At 43.4% G+C, this 23,332-nt stretch overlaps 1 protein-coding gene across 4 annotated transcripts in view; it reads left to right on the plus strand.

Annotated features, from left to right (window-relative positions):
* Nucleotides 1-23,332, plus strand: part of abca12 (ATP-binding cassette, sub-family A (ABC1), member 12) — a 66,681-nt gene that overhangs the window by 23,080 nt on the left and 20,269 nt on the right. The window contains exons 22-55 of one of the 4 annotated variants that reach the window (XM_042082406.1): nt 4,048-4,193; nt 4,474-4,592; nt 4,749-4,891; nt 5,712-5,885; nt 6,090-6,304; nt 6,501-6,691; nt 7,236-7,306; nt 7,515-7,792; nt 8,616-8,728; nt 8,948-9,018; nt 9,467-9,612; nt 9,906-10,024; nt 10,174-10,316; nt 10,489-10,662; nt 10,865-11,079; nt 11,276-11,466; nt 12,552-12,622; nt 13,099-13,232; nt 13,520-13,638; nt 13,771-13,913; nt 14,090-14,263; nt 14,522-14,727; nt 15,119-17,530; nt 17,848-17,951; nt 19,192-19,298; nt 19,502-19,710; nt 19,880-19,959; nt 20,087-20,211; nt 21,129-21,299; nt 21,821-21,985; nt 22,201-22,396; nt 22,505-22,644; nt 22,999-23,118; nt 23,238-23,328. In XM_042082406.1, the coding sequence (XP_041938340.1) occupies nt 4,048-4,193; nt 4,474-4,592; nt 4,749-4,891; nt 5,712-5,885; nt 6,090-6,304; nt 6,501-6,691; nt 7,236-7,306; nt 7,515-7,792; nt 8,616-8,728; nt 8,948-9,018; nt 9,467-9,612; nt 9,906-10,024; nt 10,174-10,316; nt 10,489-10,662; nt 10,865-11,079; nt 11,276-11,466; nt 12,552-12,622; nt 13,099-13,232; nt 13,520-13,638; nt 13,771-13,913; nt 14,090-14,263; nt 14,522-14,727; nt 15,119-17,530; nt 17,848-17,951; nt 19,192-19,298; nt 19,502-19,710; nt 19,880-19,959; nt 20,087-20,211; nt 21,129-21,299; nt 21,821-21,985; nt 22,201-22,396; nt 22,505-22,644; nt 22,999-23,118; nt 23,238-23,328 (7,276 nt within the window). The remainder of the gene's footprint in view (nt 1-4,047; nt 4,194-4,473; nt 4,593-4,748; nt 4,892-5,711; nt 5,886-6,089; nt 6,305-6,500; nt 6,692-7,235; nt 7,307-7,514; nt 7,793-8,615; nt 8,729-8,947; nt 9,019-9,466; nt 9,613-9,905; nt 10,025-10,173; nt 10,317-10,488; nt 10,663-10,864; nt 11,080-11,275; nt 11,467-12,551; nt 12,623-13,098; nt 13,233-13,519; nt 13,639-13,770; nt 13,914-14,089; nt 14,264-14,521; nt 14,728-15,118; nt 17,531-17,847; nt 17,952-19,191; nt 19,299-19,501; nt 19,711-19,879; nt 19,960-20,086; nt 20,212-21,128; nt 21,300-21,820; nt 21,986-22,200; nt 22,397-22,504; nt 22,645-22,998; nt 23,119-23,237; nt 23,329-23,332) is intronic. The other 3 variants (XM_042082415.1, XM_042082423.1, XM_042082429.1) reach the window with 3 other exon arrangements.

Consider the following 23,332-nt stretch of genomic DNA (forward strand, 5'->3'; position numbering starts at 1 on the left):
TGTGGGTCCAATGTCCAGGATGTTATGTAGCTGAGGGTGGAGGGGGGAGAGGAGGGAGAGAGTTCAGCATCCTTACAGCTTGGTGTATGAAGCTGTTGGTGAGTCTGGTAGTGCGGGAACGCAGGCTTCTGTACCTCTTCCCAGAGGGCACTTGCGTTCTGCCCTTCGACACTCTTGCCTGATTGAGCGGTACATATTTGTTCCAAAGTATTTTTCCATTCTAAGCCATGTTTATTTTATTTTATTATGACCGCCGCTAGCGAAGCGGTCAAATAATGATTGTCAAAGGTTTTTTTTTTTTTTTTTTTTCCCCCCGTCATCTACTTCCTGAATTTTTGGTCAACAATACCCGGGACACCGAAACACCGGTGCACATGAAATTTGGTGGGTATGTAGCCCCACTAGACTTTTACTTGGTCCCCGGGGGCCACTCCCCCCCCCCCCCCCCCCCCCCGTGCTGGGCCCCCATTTAGTTTTTCCTAAATAACTACCTGAACTGTGGCACTGAGGATGAAAAATCTTTTATGGTATGTTGGTCTCAAGGGCCCACATCAACCTGGCCCATAATCACTCATTTGTGATTTGCACCCCCCCGGTAAAAAATGAAAATGCAATATCATTCTGCTTTAATCGCCCCATCTTAAGTTAAGATGTTCAGAACTGCACCAAGTTTCGTAGAATTTCATCCATGGGGGGGTCTAAAAAAATGAGGTTATGTGTAGGCCTACATTTAGTGACTGTACACTCATTGGCCTGTAGATGGCGGTGCACACATATACACATGCACACACACACACACACACAGGCACGCACATACTATCGGTATTAGAACGGCAGATACATAATTACAAATTCAGTAGGATTAAAAGAAAGCCAAATATTCATCATCATCATCATGGCTGCATTTCCAGTATTGGCGATACATAGTCGTTTGTCCACTAGATGGCGCATCGTTGCAGTAAGACGTAATTTTGTTGGAAGTTAAAAGTGGGTTGGAAAAACAATGGACGCTTCCTACAAGGACTGTAGTTTACCGCAGAGAACGTCTAATAAGGATAGGACGATGTTCACATGAAATGTAATTCCCATTTCTTCTTGAAGCCGAAATAAATCTGAGGATGTTTATCGGACATGCTTGGTTTTTACTGCAGGTACGTTAATCTTATAATATCAATAAGGACCTAGGTACAATAACTGTTAGTGTTGGTTGACTGATGGAGGCCAATTTGATTGATTGCATTTGTAGAAAACTATAAATAAGGTTATACCAAGCAAATTGATAGCAGCACTGTAATTATATATTTCGACTGTCATTTGTTGCACGTGCTACAAAAATCATTCTGTGCAATGGAAGATTTACCAACGTTACACCGGTCTGATACAATTTTGCCTATACATGCGTGAGACTGAGACGCCTGTTTATTTGTTTTAAGTGTGTGCAGGGTGTGAGAGGGGAATCGATGTGGTTTGATTCCAGCTTGGTAGTTGTAGTCTGTAAGATTAAAAAACACGTGTGTGTTAAGTATCCAAACAATGACACCTTCATTTCATTATGGCTGCTTTAGCAACACACCTTAAGCTACTGTGTAGTGGGTCCCATTTAGAAGTGGCTACTTCATTCGCGCTTTCCTTGACTCATGGAGCTGCGTGAATTTTATTACAACTTTTTGCAACGATATGGCAGTTTAAGTCTGCTTGATACTGTAAGGCGTAAGCCATTGGTTTCCAAAGGAGATTTTATTTGTGTCGCCAGCATAGCCTATTGACAATTTATGTTGTAAATAGGCCTACCTTATAAGCCTACCTGTAGCTTAGGGAAGCTAACAGCTTTCTATTAGGATCTAGTTTGTTAGTTACAGTTTTGTCATAACTCCCTGATGCATTTTTGCATTTAGAATAGCCAGAGCGTGGATATCTCAATCGGAAAATGAAACAATATCGGGTGCCTGATCTGCCCGCTATTTATTTTTTGATTTCTTAAAAGATTGAGCTTGGTCTGGTGAAAGCCAGACTAGCCATGGACCTCAGTTACACAATGCAAGGGAACATGAATCAGCCTATATTTGCACGAACAATAACGGACAACAGCTCTTCAACTTTGGCCCGTTAAAATGTGTATGAACAGTCTAGCGACGCATTTCATCAAGGCCCATTTGGACATGTCAGTTATTTGCACCACTGGTTAGATGTAAAACAGCATTTCGTTTCAGACTACTGTTACTTAATTTGTGCATTAACAATAACGTTTCAGACTACTGTTACTTAATTTGTGCATTGACAATAAAGTATCACATGAACTAAAGATGACTAAAATTTTATGTAGAAGAAGAAACATTCACAAAAAATCCATCCATCCAAAAATGACCTTTGTTTTTGATAGCTGTTGAAAACGGCATGGAACTGACAGATGTTTTTGTTTATTTATTAATAAATAAATAAATAAATAAAAATATAACATTATGCTGATACCTTTTGCTTTTCCCAAATACAATGTAGCCTACAGGTGTAAGTGACCTTTCATCAATCCAGTTGCAATGGATGAACTGTGATGAACTGCCCTACTTGTGATTGTTTAGAGATTTTAAAGGTTTTATAACAATGCTACAACTTCTTTGGCTATTCTACAATCTATTCACCTTTTCAGCGCCAGTAGGCTACTTTCTGTGCAGCCGCACACACACACACAGGCATGCCAAACAAGCATACACAAAAGTTTCAAGAGTGGGGGGTGGAGTAAAAGATGGAGACAAATTGAAGTGTGATTTATTTTCGCGGTACGGATGTACAGGACTGAGCGGCGGTCATATTTTGTACCGCTATGCAGTACATCTAGTTTATTTAAGGTTTATTTAGACATGGACAGTGCACATTAATAAACATAAAAAAAATGTAAATGTGCCAGAATTAGCCAAAATGGCTATTTTGCATCCATTGTCCATGGGCCGATGTTAACAGGCCAGATATGCCTAAAAGAAACTCTACACGCCTCATTGCAGACCTAAAATGACACTTTACGCATAAGACGTATTACAAACAAATGAAAATAAGCTTAACCTACCATAGTAAAGGAAATGAATGAATGAAGGAAAGAAAAGAAAGAAAAGAAAATGGGGCAGGAATGGTAGGTGTGCAGTCACCTGATAAAACTGACAAGCAGAGTCGTTAGCGGTGTGATATTGTGTTTTTTTTTATCAATGTTGACCAGTCTGGTTGCTGATTAACCATTACTTTAGATTGGATTTGAATATATAATATGTTTTCATGTCTCTAATATAGTATGGTATTGTGTTCCACTCATGTGCAGCTTTAATAGAAAATGTAGATTGGCCAAAACTACTTTTTCTCAGCCGAATTACACAGTCTAATCTTACTGCGCTACGTGTACATCTGTAAGTGGGTGGATTTGTTTTTACCAACTGATTTAAAACTGGAGGAGCCAGTCCATAAATACACTTGTACACTAAGCAGGAGTTAGTGTATTTCAGCAGATTTTCCCAACTTAATATTTTTATATTTTTTTAAAAATTGGACAGTGGTGATGATATCTGGGCTTTTTATGAAGGACTTTGAGTGTACAGTGAGTGGATAGAGGTATGAGAAGTGGTACCTGTCTGAGACCAGGTTGTTAAACAATATGTAATGTGGGAGAAGATCATTGAGTGCATGTACATGATTGCAGCCTCAGTTGACATACATTGCGAATGTGTCTGAAATTTTCCAGATTGAACTTGACTCGTTGACAAACCTTTTTGATATGAGGTTTAAATGATAGCTGATTATCGATGAGCACTCCAAGATACTTAAACTCTGATAGTACTTGCAGTCTCTTCCCTGCCACAAATATCGGGTTCTATGAAATGTTTTGCTGACTTGCTAAAATACATGCACACGGTTTTGGACAAATTCAATTGTAAACAATTTTGGTTTAACCATGCAGTGATATGTTGCATCAAACTTGTTAACTGATTTGCAGCCTGAACTGCACTGCTGCCGTGCACAAAGATCACTGTATCATCTGCATGTGTGTGCAATCTCTCTGTCCCTTAGCTCGGAGGGGTCCTGGGGTCCCTCCTCCCTCTTCTTGGAGATCAGGTCCAGGGTCTGACTCCACACTCTGCCAAGGTCTTTGCTGACGCACTCCCTGTTCTCATGCAAATCATCACTGGACAGGCTGATCAACACACTTTTGAAAGGTAAGGCCATGGATCACTAAATCTTGGAAATCCAGTGAAAATCTAAGGCCAGCTTGTACTGAACAATGGCAAATATATGATCAAAATTCCTCAGCTAGCAAGACGGCTATCCTTTAGACTCTATGGTGCCTCTTTTATACATGACAATACATAAACATAATTTACTTAAATATACATATAGTTTAAACATATACATATTATGTACATGTACATATGTAAAAATGAGTATATTACTGTCTATTTTCCATGAATGCATATTAATGTGTGACCTATAACACAGGCTTGAAAGGATTGTTGCAGTTCTTTTGACAATAATCAGAGGGACCCCTGCCTGGAATGAAGTTCCCTCCACTCTCCATGTCTTCTCAATGATGGCAGACAATCTGAATGCTCAAGCAGGTGCAGCATGTTTTAATCAACAATGTTCTATTCCATTTATTATCGTGTGCAAAGGCTACGGTTCCATCAATTTCTGCATGCTGTTTCCAGTCCTGTAGTGTACCCCCCTGGTTTTAGCAGCTGGTTTCTGACCACCATTTCCCCCCTTTTCCTTAGAGTTCATCCACAGCGTACAGGAGCCTCTGTTAAACCTCACCACAAACCTGCTCCAGGCTGTAAACACCAGCAACTTTGACATGGCTGACTTTTTCAGAGAATTCCAGCTGGCTCTACAGCACACCATTGAAGTTGCCATACAGGTTGTACATAACAGAGTGTTAAGGCAAAGAACACATTGCTGCAGACAATGAACAACTGACAAAGACAGAAATGACTGGCTCCAGCCACAGTTTTGTACCTGTGGCTCAATCTTATTGTGCTTAATCTGTTGTGACTTTATACCAAATGCCTTGGGCACTTGACAAAAATAGTCCTGCATTTACAGTGGATTCTATGTACAAAGGTGATTCTGTGGGACGCCCTATTCAGTCCACCTTCAGAGAATTTATAGAAAGTGACAATGCATCCATAAGAATGGCTTTTTCAGTATTTATTATGTAAAAAGGTATTTTTGTTAAATATGGTAATTAGAAAAATGACAATATTAATATATCTTATGTATATGTCTTCTTTAGGCAGATGTTTTAATGATCAATTATCAATACAGAAACTATAATTTATTGCAAAAGTGTATGACCTACAGTACAACTTTGGGTTATTGTGTTACGCGTAGAATTCCCTTTGGAGACTGCTCAAATCAGACTCTGATTCCCACACAAAACAATGCTTTGATAAAGGGCAGGGGAAATCTGAAGATACCTGGTTGTGTTGTTTCTATGGGAGACTTTTCTGTTAACATATCACATATCACAGATCACATATCACATACAGTATCACTCACCTGTGTAAGTTTGGTGCCCTTTTGGTGAATAGTTAGCCCATAAGCCCCAAGCGATTTTCCCCCCCCGTTGCAGTCCTTTGATGTGTCACACAGCCTTATTCGTCTCCTGAGACAAGTTTTGTAGTAACAATGCAAGGGCAGTACTTATATGTGATTTCTGTCACAACTGTGTCCCTTAGACTGCTGAAGAGGGCAGAGCACTGAATTGCAGCGATGTGCTGAAAATGTGGGAGGAGGCTGGAGAAGCGGCAGGGGTCCCTCCCAGCAGCCTGAGCATGTGGTGCCACATCAGCCTGGCCCCTTTCATTGAGGCCAGTAACTTATCCGGATATTTCCCACCATTCAACACAACGGTAAAATGAAAACTCTCATTTATTCTGAAGCCAGTAAATATCCTGGTTCCAAAATCTAGTAGTTTTTAATGTTCAATTGTCCTTACAGAACTAACCACTAGATGGCACTGTAGATCTATATTGTTGACTGTAAGGTCTATAGGGATGCATCTTCTGTATGCGGTGTTTTGCATGTGATGCATTTGCTTTACTCTTTCTGCACAGGGAGCTGGACCAGAGGCCCAGTCGGTTAATGCCACAGCAGCTAAGATTGTGCAGGTTCTCGGGTCTCTCTACAATGCCAGTCTGTCCCAGACCTACGCTTCTCAACAGCTAATCACAGTCCTCATAGATCACATATCTGCCAGCCTGCCAGGGATCACAGCAGGAAGCCCAGATTACTGGAATGAACAGCTTTTTAATCTGCAGTTGTATCAAAGGTTGCCATGCTTATCCCTCCTAAAATTTAGATTTGTTTTGTGTCTGAGTGTACAACAAAAGTAGTAGTAATGCAAAACTGAAATGTTTTGAATGGTATCCAGTGTGTCACAGTTGATGATATATTCTGAAATTTTGTCTATGCTAAGCTAGGTAAACATGCATGTTTTAGTTTTTTAACTGATGTCTTAATTTCAGTTTTTCAGGCCTCGATATGGCACTGGATCAAGTGGAGCTGGTTGCTCCTTGGATGCGCCCCTATATCCAGGCCGTGGAGAAGGCCGTCGAGTACACCCTGCGGAACAGCCAGCGTCTGATGAACACCACATCAGGCCAGCAGGTGTTCATGGAGGCCCTTGAGATTCTCCTGACTGGGATGAATGTCACAAGTGAGTCCATTCACCTGCTGCTCAGCGGAGACATCAACAACATTGATGGACCATCCATCGACAGACTTCTGAAATATGTTATCAAGGAGGTCATTCAGATGAAGCTACTAGGTGACTGGTGTTAATACGGGAGCTTTAGGATAGCTGTTAGGCTAATGTTAAAACACACACACACACACACCCAAAAATAAAATAGTGGCCCCTTGGATATCAAAAATGCCCCCTCTGTCACTCTGTCACTGCCCATGGCATATTGTGCATTGAAGCAGATTCTTGCATCCAATTCCACAAGAGAGCCATTGAATTAGTCAACTGTTTCGGAAACACCCAAGAAAACCGGTATGGGATTTCTCACTGAGTCTCTTCGGAAACTCTACCATGTGGCTCAGGTTGTCTTAAAGATGGTGTCACACTTCACCTCAGACCTGCCTGGCTCTGATATTTTCACAGACACGGACATGCCGAGACAAAATACTTTGAATTTTATAATGACACAATACCAGTGTGGGTATAATGTTTAAGTGCCGTCTCTCTATTTTAACAGGGAACCCAATGGACATTTTGGAAAGTCTGGGAACCTTGAATTTCACGACTATTGAAGAGGTTGCAAAACAGGTGTCTATATTTTTTACATATTGTTCTCATCTCTGTAGTCCCAGTTAGCAGCACTGCTAGACCAGTTAGACAGGGTTGTAGCACGTTTCTTAAAATATTCCATTTCAAAAAGAATGTATGAAAACATAAAACTACTCAATTTCCCACTCACATAACATGTTAGTAACTATACCCATGAAAACCCCTTTGTATTTGATGTGAAACTCAGTTATGCAAGGATGGATGTAACGATGGAACGTTGGCAAGTCAAGTCATCCATCAGATTGTGGAAGCCTTAGGCAGCTCACTTCAGCTAATCCTCCATCCCAACATGAGCTATGCCGAGTCAAACCACCTCAGCCTTCTTCTTGCGAGGAGTGTGGAGGATCTGATCAGGTCACTCATACCAGACATGGCTGCCGAGGTGCTGCTTCCCATGACCAATGTGGTCACTACTTACTTTGAGACCATCTCTCAGCCTGCTGGACCTGACCAGTGGAATATAATGTAAGTAAACTCTTAACACACTACGATACTAACTAACTAATGGCCATATAACAATGCCAAAGTATTTAATGGAATATGTCTATGTTTGATTTATTATAACCGCCGCACATGCACACACATGCAGACACACACATAACCCTCCCCCCCAACACACACACACACACACACACACATAAACACACACACACACACAAGCACAGGTATACACATACAGATACACATAAACATGCACATGCATAAACACACACACACACACACACACACACACACACACATAAACACACACACACACAAACACACACACACACACACACACACATAGACATGCACACACATACACACACATTAGACATTTAGGCATACGTACGCACGTGCACACATGCGCACACACAGAATGCACTCACAGACTCACACGCATACACACACACACATAAACACAAACATGTACACACACAAGCACAGGTATACACACACAGACACACATAAACACGCACACGCATAAACACACACACACACACACACATAAACACACACACATAAACACACACACACACATAGACATGCACACACATACACACACATTAGACATGTAGGCATACGTACGCACGTGCGCACATGCGCACACACAGAATGCACGCACAGACTCACACGCATACACACACACACACACATAAACACAAACATGTACACGCACCCATGCACACACACACACACACACACACACACACACACACACACACACACACACACACAGACACACACTATCTAAGGGTAATGAATGTGAAATGTGACTTAATAGACCATCTGTGTTGATCTTTGACAGCATTGTGAACATCATGAAAGGACTGGCACACAGTCTGCCACAGAACAGCACTGCACAGCCCTACCTTTCTCTCATCACCAGAGTAACACAATTCATCCTGAATGCAACAGATGGCAAGTCCAGTTTTCTGTTTGACTATGTAGTTTGAGCATAGTTTGACTATGTAAATACTGTATTTTTGCCACCATGAATAATTGTATTATTGCATCAGTTGCCTCCCTGTCATTATTTTATAAAGAAACAGATTTTTAGCTTCAAAGTACTTTGAATTTTATAATGACACAATGCCAGTGTGGGTGTGATGTTTAAGTGCCGTCTCTGTACTTTAACAGGAAGCCCCATGGACATTTTGGAAGGTCTGGGAACGTTGAATTTCACGGATATTGAAGATGTTGCAGAACAGGTGTCTACATTTGTTTTCATATTGTACTCATCCTCTCACATGCTCTGTAGTCCCAGTTAGCAGCACTGCTAGACCAGTTAGACAGAGTTGTAGCATGTTTCTTAAAATATTCCATTAAAAAAGAATGTATGAAAACTTAAAACTACTCAATTTCCCACACACATAACATTTAAGTACATATACCCATGAATATCTCTTATATGTATGTATTTAATGTGAAACTCAGTTATGCAGGGATGGATGTAAAACCCAAATGACATCCAGTTTTATCTGGTCCAATATACCATCAATCATTTCATGTCAACCAGGAGAAGTATGTGATGCTGCCACTGATTGCAGACTTTGGCTGCAAACTTACAGCATTACTGATATAGTACTGAGTACATATTTGTTCCAAAGTATTTTTCCATTCTAAGCAATGGGTGTGTGCAATATCTCTGTCCCTCAGCTCGGAGGGGTCCTGGGGTCCCTCTTCCCTCTTCTTGGGGATCAGGCCCAGGGTCTGACTCCACACTCTGCCAAGGTCTTTGCTGACACACTCCCTGTTCTCATGCAAATCATCACTGGACAGGCTGATCAACACACTTTTGAAAGGTAAAGCCATGGATCACTAAATCTTGGAAATCCAGTGAAAATCTTGCCAGCTTGTACTGAACAATGGCAAATATATAATCAAAATACCTCAGCTAGCAAGACAGCTGGCCTTTTGACCCTAGACTCTATGGTGCCTCTTTTTAAACATTATATATGACAATAATGATATGCTTATTACATTAAGTAATTTATTTAAATATGAATATAGTTTAAAAGTATTTACATTTACATATGTAAAAATGTGTATTTTACAGAATTGTTTCCATGATTAATATACATTCCATATTACACAGGCTTGAAAGGATTGTTGCAGTTCTTTTGACAACCATCAGAGGGACCCCTGCCTGGAATGAAGTTCCCTCCACTCTCCATGTCTTCTCAATGATGGCAGACAATCTGAATGCTCAAGCAGGTGTTTTAATCAACAATGTTCTATTTAATTTATAATCGTGTGCAAAGGCTACGGTTCCATCTATTTCTGCATGCTGTTTCCAGTCCTGTAGTGTACCCCCCTGGTTTTAGCAGCTGGTTTCTGACCATCATTTTCCCCCTTTTCCTTAGAGTTCATCCACAGCGTACAGGAGCCTCTGTTAAACCTCACCACAAACCTGCTCCAGGCTGTGAACACCAGCAACTTTGACATGGCTGACTTTTTCAGAGAGTTCCAGCTGGCTCTACAGCACACCATTGAAGTTGCCATTCAGGTTATACATAACAGAGTGTTAAGACCAATAATGCATAGTTAACGTATAAGCCCGATGCAACCACCCCCACCCCTGCAGTCCATTGCTGTTTTTTATCTCCAAAGACAAGTTTTGTAGTAACAATGCAAGGGCAGTACTTATATGTGATTTCTGTCACAACTGTGTCCCTTAGACTGCTGAAGAGGGCAGAGCACTGAATTGCAGCGATGTGCTGAAAATGTGGGAGGAGGCTGGAGAAGCGGCAGGGGTCCCTCCCAGCAGCCTGAGCATGTGGTGCCACATCAGCCTGGCCCCTTTCATTGAGGCCAGTAACTTATCCGGATATTTCCCACCATTCAACACAACGGTAAAATGAAAACTCATTTATTCTGAAGCCAGTAAATATCCTGGTTCCAAAATCTAGTAGTTTTTAATGTTCAATTGTCCTTACAGAACTAACCACTAGATGGCACTGTAGATCTATATTGTTGACTGTAAGGTCTATAGGGATGCATCTTCTGTATGCTGTGTTTTGCATGTGATGCATTTGCTTTACTCTTTCTGCACAGGGAGCTGGACCAGAGGCCCAGTCGGTTAATGCCACTGCAGCTAAGATTGTGCAGGTTCTCGGGTCTCTCTACAATGCCAGTCTGTCCCAGACCTACGCTTCTCAACAGCTAATCACAGTCCTCATAGATCACATATCTGCCAGCCTGCCAGGGATCACAGCAGGAAGCCCAGATTACTGGAATGAACAGCTTTTTAATCTGCAGTTGTATCAAAGGTTGCCATGCTTATCCCTCCTAAAATTTAGATTTTTTTTGTGTCTGAGTGTACAACAAAAGTAGTAGTAATGCAAAACTGAAATGTTTTGAATGGTATCCAGTGTGTCACAGTTGATGATATATTCTGAAATTTTGTCTATGCTAAGATAGGTAAACATGCATGTTTTAGTTTTTTAACTGATGTCTTTATTTCAGTTTTTCAGGCCTCGATATGGCACTGGATCAAGTGGAGCTGGTTGCTCCTTGGATGCGCCCCTATATCCAGGCCGTGGAGAAGGCCGTCGAGTACACCCTGCGGAACAGCCAGCGTCTGATGAACACCACATCAGGCCAGCAGGTGTTCATGGAGGCCCTTGAGATTCTCCTGACTGGGATGAATGTCACAAGTGAGTCCATTCACCTGCTGCTCAGCGGAGACATCAACAACATTGATGGACCATCCATCGACAGACTTCTGAAATATGTTATCAAGGAGGTCATTCAGATGAAGCTACTAGGTGACTGGTGTTAATACGGGAGCTTTAGGATAGCTGTTAGGCTAATGTTAAAACACTGCTGGGATGTTGGTGGTAAGCTGCTTTTAAACTACTTGTTGATTACATTAAGCCAACCCCCTCCCACCCCCCCCCCCCCCCCCCACACACACACACACAAAAAAAAAAAAAAATAGTGGCCCCTTGGATATCAAAAATGCCCCCTCTGTCACTCTGTCACTGCCCATGGCATATTGTGCATTGGAGCAGATTCTTGCATCCAATTCCACAAGAGAGCCATTGAATTATAGCCTAGAAATCTAGACGCACCCTAGCGGCAGCTAATTACATTTGCTGCGAGGGCTTGTCTAGCAACTCTCCATTGGCTTGTGAGCTCGAAAAATTAAACTTCTATCAGGCCAATCAAATCGTGTATAGAGTCGTTAGGTGGGCTTAACATAATGATTGATGGCAGAGTTGCAACGGTTTGGCTTGAATTCCCTGCTACTTGAAAACAAATAAGATAATGTTGCTGTTGGCGAACAGTGTGACACGAGTTAAGCTTTTATTAAGTTGGCAAAAGTTTAAACTAGCCAACTAGCTCCGCTGGAAACGCATGGGACTCATAGCGCTGTCCTATTGCGTGCAGAGGGAATTTGAAAGTCAACCGATTATCCCGCCCCTCGGACTGAGCACTGCGAACGGTGAGTGCCCAGACCCTACATTTTAATGTGGGTCTGGCTCGTCAGGCTAATTGAATTAGTCAACTGGTTCGGAACCACCCAAGAAAACCGGTATGGGATTTCTGGGATGTCTCTTCTGAAACTCTACCATGTGGCTCAGGCTGTCTTAAAGATGGTGTCACACTTCACCTCAGACCTGCCTGGCTCTGATATTTTCACAGACACGGACATGCCGAGACAAAGTACTTTGAATTTTATAATGACACAATGCCAGTGTGGGTGTGATGTTTAAGTGCCGTCTCTGTACTTTAACAGGAAGCCCCATGGACATTTTGGAAGGTCTGGGAACGTTGAATTTCACGGATATTGAAGATGTTGCAGAACAGGTGTCTACATTTGTTTTCATATTGTACTCATCCTCTCACATGCTCTGTAGTCCTAGTTAGCAGCACTGCTAGACCAGTTAGACAGAGTTGTAGCATGTTTCTTAAAATATTCCATTTAAAAAGAATGTATGAAAACTTTGAACTACTCAATTTCCCACACACATAACATTTAAGTACATATACCCATGAATATCTCTTTGTATTTGATGTGAAACTCAATTATACAAGGATGGATGTAAAACCCAAATGACATCCAAAGTTTTATCTGGTCAAATATACCATCTATTATTTCATGTCAACCAGGAGAAGTATGTGATGCTGCCAGTGATTGCAGACTTATGAAATCTCCTGTGAATCTCATGACAAGCCTTTTGCTGCTTACTTACAGCATTACTGATATAGTACTGAGTACATATTTGTTCCAAAGTATTTTTCCATTCTAAGCAATGGGTGTGTGCAATATCTCTGTCCCTCAGCTCGGAGGGGTCCTGGGGTCCCTCCTCCCTCTTCTTGGGGATCAGGTCCAGGGTCTGACTCCACACTATGCTGACGCACTCTCTGTTCTCATGCAAATCATCACTGGACAGGCTGATCAACAAACCTTTGAAAGGTAAAGCCATGGATCACTAAATCTTGGAAATCCAGTGAAAATCTTGCCAGCTTGTACTGAACAATGGCAAATATATAATCAAAATACCTCAGCTAGCAAGACAGCTGGCCTTTTGACCCTAGACTCTATGGTGCCTCTTTTTAAATATTATATATGACAATATATATATGCATATTACATGAAGTAATTTACTTAAATATGAATATAGTTTAAAAGTATTTACATTTGTAAAAATGTGTATTTTACAGAATTGTTTCCATGATTAATATACATTCCATATTACACAGGCTTGAAAGGATTGTTGCAGTTCTTTTGACAACCATCAGAGGGACCCCTGCCTGGAATGAAGTTCCCTCCACTCTCCATGTCTTCTCAATGATGGCAGACTATCTGAATGCTCAAGCAGGTGTTTTAATCAACAATGTCGTGTGCAAAGGCTACGGTTCCATCTATTTCTGCATGCTGTTTCCAGTCCTGTAGTGTACCCCCCTGGTTTTAGCAGCTGGTTTCTGACCATCATTTTCCCCCTTTTCCTTAGAGTTCATCCACAGCGTACAGGAGCCTCTGTTAAACCTCACCACAAACCTGCTCCAGGCTGTGAACACCAGCACCTTCGACATGGCTGACTTCTTCAGAGAGTTCCAGCTGGCTCTACAGCACACCATTGAAGTTGCCATACAGGTTGTACATAACAGTGTTAAGACCAATAATGCATAGTTAACGTATAAGCCCCATGCACCCCCCCCCCCCCCCCTTGCAGTCCATTGCTGTTTTTTTTTATCTCCAAAGACAAGTTTTGTAGTAACAATGCAAGGGCAGTACTTATATGTGATTTCTGTCACAACTGTGTCCCTTAGACTGCTGAAGAGGGCAGAGCACTGAATTGCAGCGATGTGCTGAAAATGTGGGAGGAGGCTGGAGAAGCGGCAGGGGTCCCTCCCAGCAGCCTGAGCATGTGGTGCCACATCAGCCTGGCCCCTTTCATTGAGGCCAGTAACTTATCCGGATATTTCCCACCATTCAACACAACGGTAAAATGAAAACTCTCATTCATTCTGAAGTTGTAGCTTTGGCCAGTAAAAATCCTTGATCAAAAACTCTTTATTTATTTATTTTTGTATATTTTGTATTTTTTTTTATTTTGTATTTTTTGGTGTTCAATTGTCCTTACAGAACCAACCACTAGATGACACTGTAGATCTATATTGTTGACTGTAAGGTCTATAGGGATGCATCTTCTGTATGCTGTGTTTTGCATGTGATGCATTTGCTTTACTCTTTCTGCACAGGGAGCTGGACCAGAGGCCCAGTCGGTTAATGCCACTGCAGCTAAGATTGTGCAGGTTCTGGAGTCTCTCTACGATGCCAGTCTGTCCCAGACCTACGCTTCTCAACAGCTAATCACAGTACTCATAGATCACATATCTGCCAGCCTGCCAGCAGGAAGCCCAGATTACTGGAATGAACAGCTTTTTAATCTGCAGTTGTATCAAAGGTTGCCATGCTTATCCCTCCTTACATTTTGAAGTCTTTAGTATTTAAGTGCACAACAAAAGTTGCAAAACTGAAATGTTTTGAATGGTATGTCACAGTTGGTATGCTGAACTAGGTAAGAATGCATGTATTAGTCCGCCCACATAACCTTGAACCTGTTTAAAATTCCAAGGTATGTTTAACATATTGTGTAACAGCTGTTTGAAGAAGTACCTTGATGTGCTGTTTATTAATGAGATAATACAACTTTTTCCATATTCATTGGATCCTTAAGTTTAGCTAAACAAATATGAATGTAAAGAGTTCAATCATCCTTAAAGACAGAACACAAGACATGTATGAGAAATAAACATTTTTTATAACAAGTTTTATAACTGATGTCTTTATTTCAGTTTTTCAGGCCTCGATATGGCACTGGATCAAGTGGAGCTGGTTGCTCCTTGGATGCGCCCCTATATCCAGGCCGTGGAGAAGGCCGTCGAGTACACCCTGCGGAACAGCCAGCGTCTGATGAACACCACATCAGGCCAGCAGGTGTTCATGGAGGCCCTTGAGATTCTCCTGACTGGGATGAATGTCACAAGTGAGTCCATTCACCTGCTGCTCAGTGGAGACATCAACAACATTGATGGACCATCCATCGACAGACTTCTGAAATTTGTTATCAAGGAGGTCATTCAGATGAAGCTACTAGGTGACTGGCCTATGGCATATAGTGCATTGGAGCAGATTCTTGCGTCCAGTTCCTCAAGTGTTGTCCTGGCGAGAGCCATTGAATTAGTCAACTGGTTCGGAACCACCCAAGAAACCGGTATGGGATTCCTCACTGAGGCTCTTCGGAAAATCTACCATGTGGTTCAGGCTGTCTTAAAGATGGTGTCACACTTCACCTCAGACCTACCTGGCTCTGATCTCTTCACTGACATTGTTGGGAATGCATTGAACATGCTGAGACAGATCACCAGTACAAGCGACTTCTTTGCCCCACTGGATGGCCTCCTAGAAGAACTGCAAAGGAACCTTATGTCAGTGGGTCAGGCTCCATCCAGGAGGACGCGGCGAGAGGCCATGAGGGGGCCCATGGATGACTTCCTGGACCTCCTGGAGATCGACTACAATGCCTTGTTCGAAGCTCTGGCCATCCCACCCACGCCAGAAGAAATCATTGAGACTGTCCATGTCTTCTTCTCCAACCCTGATCTGGCTATTTTTCTGAAGGGCGTAACAAGAGATATGACCGGAAGCTCAGCACACGATGAAACCATCGACACCGCCCTGAATGTGCTGTCCCACCTGATGCTCCCCAGCCAGACCATGAATTTTGTGGAGTTGTTCATGGAGATTGCAGAGGATGGCTGGAGTGTGGAGGACTTGGGCAAGCTTGAGAAGCTGGCAGAGAGTCTCGCCAGAACAGTCGACATGGCCATGATACTGTCTCGCCAGCCTTCTCTCAACATTGCTCAGAGAATTGAGCAGATGGCTCAACAGCTCTCTGGTGTGGTGGATCACCTCATCAGTCGCAAAGAGAACATCACTGATATAGCCTCAGAGTTTCTCACTGCTCTCAATAACATTCTCCTACAGAATATCGAAGAAGCTAAAGACATCAGCCCACAGATCACAGCTATTCTCAAAGACATCATTGCCACTGCCTCCAATCCAGGATCACAGACAAGCCTGTTACCTTACCTGATGGCTCTGGACCAAACTGTGAGAGCTTTCGCCCCGGTTCTCTCAACAGAGAACCTCATGTACTTCAACACCTCAGGGCAGATGATCAAAGCTTTTGCCATGCTTATCTCATATCCACACGATGTTGAGAAAGTGCTGCAGTCAGCTGATATAATCTCAGGCTCTTTGAACCATGTGTTCGCCTACTCTGGGGAGGTCAGCCTCCCCGGCGGCCACTCCATCCAGGAGGTGGTGTACCCGGTGGTCCTGAGCAGTGCCGTGGCCTCACACATCCTGTGGAACCTCTCCACCGTCAGCCACACATTCACCAGTGACCAGGAGACACAGATGATGGTGATCCAGGGCATCGAGCAGACGCTTGCCCTCCTCCCCGAGGACATGCAGATGTACACTGCCGCCCTCAGACCGGCCCTCCTCTCGGCTCTCCTCTCGGCTCTCTCCGGGGTGTCCAGCACAAACCAGATCCGTCCGGCCTTCTTTAACATCTCTCAGGAAGTCACGGCCTCCCTTCTCACCATCCTCAACATCACAGAAGGCCCAGTGTCTATGAACGCGCATGGCCCTGCACACGTCCTCGCTGTCGTATCCAACCAAGTGTCCCTCAGTGTCTTTGAGGGTCTGCTGATGGCCTCGTCCTCATCAGACCTGACGCTTGCCCTCACCTCGCTCAGGCGTGTGGTGATCACTTTGAGTACAGTGATGCCAGCCGAAGGCAGCCATTACCTCAACGTGTCGCTCATCTTCCTGGAGAACGTCGCCTGGGCCGTTAATTACACCAGCAGCACAGGGGACCTCGAGGGAGCTATGTCCATCGTCTCAGACTTTGCCCATACCCTTCAGACCATGGTGCAGTATTCCGTTGCTGAGACCACAGGCAATGTTTTGGGAGACCTAGAGGCCACCCTGCAGAAGGCCCTCCAGACCCTTCTCTCCGGCAGTGACCCCTTGACGCAGTCAGCCGAGCTCTCCAAGCAGATCCTCCACAGCATCCATGGCCTTCTCTCTTTAGCCGACAGCAGCATTGAGACGAATCTGGCCAGACAGGTTCTGGGGGTGACCACGATGAATGTGGGCCATCTGTTCATGATGAACAGCACAAACTGGGTGGACGAGTAAGTTGCCTCTCTCACATCATGTTCTCTTCCTATAAATGAAAAGGTGTTAACAGGGCCAACCCTTTTGCCCTTAGGCGATTTCACTTCATATTTTCTGCCTGCTTGGCATTTAGACTTAATAACTGCCTACGTCTTCAGAAATAGCATAAGTTTTGAACTGTGAAAAGAGCAAACCCTAGGATTCGTGGAATTGTATTACCATAATTGATCCAAGTAGGCCCAATTTGCACTGAGCCGTACACAGAAAGAACCATGCGATGTGTGATTCTGCTGAGCTTGTTGAAGTGACTGAGCTCATTTGTGTGTTCCTACAGATTACCCATGGTCCTGGCAGACATTGCCAAAAGCCTCCCTGATGGCCTTCCTTACACTGGCCTCATTAAGAACATAACTATCATCTTGACCAATGAAACTGAAGGTACAACACTGCCCAAACATTACCTGTCTTAGTTTCACTGTCACTCCAGGTTTTACTGTACATTTATCCTGTCTTGTTTTTTTGCTGTTTTATTGTATACGGCATCTAAACTAGCAAGTACCTTTGTTGCTTTCAACTCAAGTTTTTGCATCCAGCCATGATCACAATTTGTCTGGGTAATGTCTTCTGCATTCTGACTAAATATAATTTATTGGTAGCCATAATTCTTATGGATCAATGCATCATTGAGCAAAGTGTTTGTGTGTGTGTGCATGTGTGCACCTGTGTGTGCATATGTGTGTGCGTGTGTTTGCATGTGAATGTGTGTGTGTCTATGTGTCTGTGTATCTGTGTATCTGTGTGTCTGTGTGTTTGTGTCTTTGTGTCTCTGTGTGTTTGTGTCTGTGTGCTTGTGTGTATGTGTGTGTGTGTGTGTGTGTGTGTGTGTGTGTGTGTGTGCGTGTACATGCGTTGCTGATTCAGTTTGAGGCTAAAATCTTGTGTTACTCATCTAAATTTTGCCTATGCACTGTAATCTTAATGTCAACCTTGCAAAAGCACAGCAAGTTGGAAGGCATATGGCCATCCTCCAAGATGGAGCCACTCAGTGTCTCATTACCAGGCTTGGATAGAGAATCTCCTCCTCCTCGTCTCCTCCAGCTACGGTTTCACTGTACAGCTCAAAAAACAGACTGATTTCTAGGGAGAATGTTATGCCTCTGTCTTTCTTTCAGTGTACGCCTGTGCTCTTTACAGCTTCATAATCAGATAATTCCACCCATTTTGATTTAATTAATTGAATTCACCTCATAAACTTGTCACTTGTTTGGGGAAGTTATTTTCAGCATACTTGCGAGTAGTGACTTACTCTCTCTATCCTAAGATTGGATTTTTGCTGACATGTTTTTGTTTTTGTTTTTCTACTCTATTCCTGTGTATTATCAGCAGCGTTGACTTGTTATGGATTTAATGTTACTCCTGCCTTGTCTTGTTTATTGCTCGGGGTGCTCCGTCTACAGGGCCTGTCAGATGTTTTTTTTCTGCACACAACTTCATGCAGAGCCCAACCCAGTCGGCCTCTTTCAGCTCGGCCCTGTCAGTTGCCGCTTTGCGGAGAACTTGCCCCTCAGAGTGAGGAGATTGTAATGATGCCCAAAGGGGCCCACAGCTGCCACTGCGAGAGCTGATCTTTTGTTTTGTTCCGTGCCCATCTCCCCCTCTTCCCCTGGTGCTTTTGCAGACAACCTGAACCTCCTGCTCCACACCGTGCAGACAGCATCCGAGCTCCTGATGACTGACATGTGGAATGCCAACTACAGTCTGATGCTGCGGCGCTTCGCCTCTCAGGTTGGAATCGCAGAGAAATGCGTTTTTTATTTTTTTTAAAGATACAGTTTGCAGAGTGCATCTGCACTCTTAGTTCAATCCACAATCTCCTCTGCCGCATGCTCAGGTCAAAAATTTTAAACCCAGTCAGGCATACGGTGCTGAAAGGTGTCCTAATGGTCTGACTTTGCTCACACTCTCTTTCTCTCCGTGTTTCGCTGTAGCTGTGTGCTCTGGAGAGGATGGAAGCTGTCCAGCAGCTCACCCAGACCCTCTCCCTCCCATCTGGTCTCCTGTGCCAGTCAGTGGCTCCGGCCATGCAGGCTCTCCATGAGATCATCACCAACATGACACAAGATGGCGCTGACCTGTATAATGTGCTGTTTGAGCTGTTCGTCGGGGACCCTGCTACCTACAACTTAGAAACTGACTGGTATTGTACCTTTACAATGTTTCATAGTTAGCTTGTCAATATAAGTTTATGGATGTTTGGAATGTGTGAAGGTTTATTGTTATGCTAGTATGTCGTGGTGATCTCATTTTGTATGTGTGTATGTGTGTGTGTGTGTGCGTGTGTGTGTGTGTGTGTGTGTGTGTTGTAGGACCAATGTTGTCTCCCAGGTGATTGGTTTCAATGTAAGCTCATTTGCACCACTGGAAATCAACATGACTGCTCCACAAGGTATGCCAATACAGGCCAAGTACAACTCCACCCTGACAGGCAGTACCATTGTCAGTATCAAATCAGCAGGTGCTCAGTACTTGTACTGCTTTTTCACCATTAATCTGTCTTTTGCATTGTTTAACAGTGAAGGTGGCTGAGTTATTCCAGAATGTCACAGCCTTTGCAGTGGATGTCCGTAAATACACACAGATCTCTCCTGAGATCATTGAGGCGCTGCTGAATCTCACACTGCCCAGCAGCAACCTGCAGGTATCACACTCACACACTGTCTCTCCTCTCTTCCCCCACACACACGCACACACACACACACACACATGCACACACACACACACACACACACACACACACACACACACACACACACACACACACACATACATGCACACACCCACACATACACATACACATACACATACACATACACATACACGTGCACACACACATGCGCACACACACACACACACACACACACACACATTTTTGTCAGAATGTTTAGAGATGAATATATCATACCGAGTAGTCCGTATAGTCCCATATCAGTGGATGTCCGTAAATACACACAGATCTCTCCTGAGATCATTGAGGCGCTGCTGAATCTCACACTGCCCAGCAGCAACCTGCAGGTATCACGCTTACACACTGTCTCTCCTCTCTTCCCCCACACGCACACACACACACACACATGCACATGCACACACACACACACACATGCACACACACACACACGCACGCACGCACACACACATGCACATGCACACACACACACACACACACACACACACATGTGCGCACACACACACACACACACACACACACATTTTTGTCAGAATGTTTGGAGATGAATATATCATATTGAAAGGAACCTCAGTGGCATTTTCATGGAATAATCATGTGTTGGCCGTGTTGAATATCACCATAGAGACATACTCTTGTGCACTAAAATCCCTGCTGTGCTGGATCTGTGTATAAGGGCAGTAGTGGTAGTCTTGCATCAGAGAAATACATCTGTCTGGATGCGGGTGTAAAGAATTATTTTATTATGACATATGAAATCAATAGCATGTTTTTTTTTTTGGTTCAGGGCTACAATTTTGAATGTTGCTGCTTGAGAGCCACTGTAAGTGACTCACACAGTAAATATGGTTTCTTCTTGCGCCTGTTCACAGATTCTGGCTCTGCTGACCAACTTGCGCCACTGCAGTGACCCCTCCATGCTGCAGTTAAATACCACATACACGCTCCTCTTCAAGACCTTCTGTTCACTCCGAGCTGACCAGTGGTACAACTTTGTAGTTCTGTTTGTCCGTCACGCAAGTGTAGAGAATCTCGTGTACAAGGTGAGGATTTTCTATATTCTGCATGTGCTTTATAACACATAGTGTAGATTACCAGTAATTTATATATGCATGTGTTTTCTATATTGTGTAAGACACATAGTATAGATTAATTCATATATGCATGTGTTTTCTATATTGTGTATGTGCTTTATGACACATAGTGTAGATTCATTCATATATGCATGTGTTTTCTATATTGTGTATGTGCTTTATGACACATAGTATAGATGAATTCATATATGTATGCTATGTTACAGTGCTAGAAAATGTCATGTAACTGAAAAATCATCCTCTTCCACATGTTGATCTAGACTATTTAAATGGGTAATGGCAAACCCCTAACATGTATATAATGTCTAATATTGTAATTTTAGCTTGTGACATTTATAATGTTAATCATAGAGTTAATGGTATGTTTGACCACTGCACTATACTGTGAGAGGTGAGAGCGGCTCATTGGCTGGGCTGCCCGCTCCCCGCGGCCCACTGACTCCTGTTCTCCCCTCCTTTCTCTCCGGTAGATGCTGCTGTCCAGTGACATGCAGGGCCTGGTCAGAGTCATGATACAGATGGTGCACTTCTTGATGGACATGATGAACAAGCTGCTGCCCGCCATCCACACGCTGCAGGAGTACCTGATGACCTTCGGTAACCTCAACCTGGTGGCGGACTCCGAGTTCCACGGCGTGAGTGTCAGCTCTTAGCAGATGTGCCCCTAGGCTAGTAGTGGCCAACTGTGGTCAGAGCGTTAACCAACTTAGTTAGCAACTATGGATTTGGAACCGGGGTCTTTCAGTGGACTGTTGTTTGCTTACACTGTGCTGTATTTGCATTTGTATCACCGGTGTATCCATGCCGATGGCTCTCATCTCTGTCATTCTATTTGCTTCCCACCATGCAGCTGGTGAGGGGCAAGCGCTCCACCATCTCCAGCAAGTCAACCTTCACCACGATTTCCCGGGCCCTGTGCCGAAATGGAATCATGGCGCTTTTTGGCATCTCTAAATTGCCCATCATGACAGAGACTGACCCTTCGACCAGATCCGATCACAGCAGAGATGAACTCATCGATAAGTTCAAGATTCCCCGGGATGCCTGTAAGATATCAGTGTACAACATTCTCCCACAATTACATACACTTACATGGAGCAACGAGGTGTTTGCATGTAACTACATACAGTGATGTGAACTGTTTTGCGTTCCAGCGCCATTCTGCATGAACTTCTACCTGGACATGGTGAACACGACGGGCGGCGCTGTGGCCTGGGCCTTCCTGAAGCCCATGCTGCTGGGCCAGGTGCTCTACACCCCAGACACGCCCCTCACCAGAGAGATCATCAGGAAGGTAAGAGCTCTGCACAGTCCAACATCAGCACAGGGAGCTTACTGAGACACAAGAAGCACAATAGGCCATTAGGAGTTGAGTCTGGGTTTCTTGCTTTGCTGGGGTCTATTTTATCTTATGTTATGTATATTTTTTCAATCTAATCTGCCATGTGTAGTGATCATTTTATGGTTTTTAATGCAAGGTGTTTAGATTTTCATTTTGTGGTAGGTGGTCTTGTAACTTACTATGTCTGTTGTAGCGGTTTGCCTCAATAGTAGTTTGTTTCTGGTTGAACACATGTTAAATCTAATGAATGCTCAAGCATGGCTGACCCTTCCTTATCGACATGTGTTCATTCTCTCCCCACACCAGTCCAATGGCACGCTACATCAGTTTGGCCAGTTAAGGACCTACTCTGAGGAGTGGATCCAGTCATCATCATATGTGATGCAGTCAGCAAAACTTCTGAATCAGACCTTGCCATTACTTCAGGTATACAAAATCTGAATAACAACGGTCTAGAAAATCTGTTGTAGACTATTCCAGTTGGTCTGGATGGACCTGGAATGTTTGTATGCTTTGGTCATTGAAATATTCTGCAATCTCTACAGAATTCCCTCAGGAATCCATTTGTTCAGAACTTCATTGAGGCACAGACAAACATCAATGTTGGACAGATGAAGGATACTCTCCTGAACTTCTGTGA

Source organism: Alosa sapidissima, chromosome 2 (assembly GCF_018492685.1).
Source record: "Alosa sapidissima isolate fAloSap1 chromosome 2, fAloSap1.pri, whole genome shotgun sequence".
Lineage (NCBI taxonomy): Eukaryota > Metazoa > Chordata > Actinopteri > Clupeiformes > Clupeidae > Alosa > Alosa sapidissima.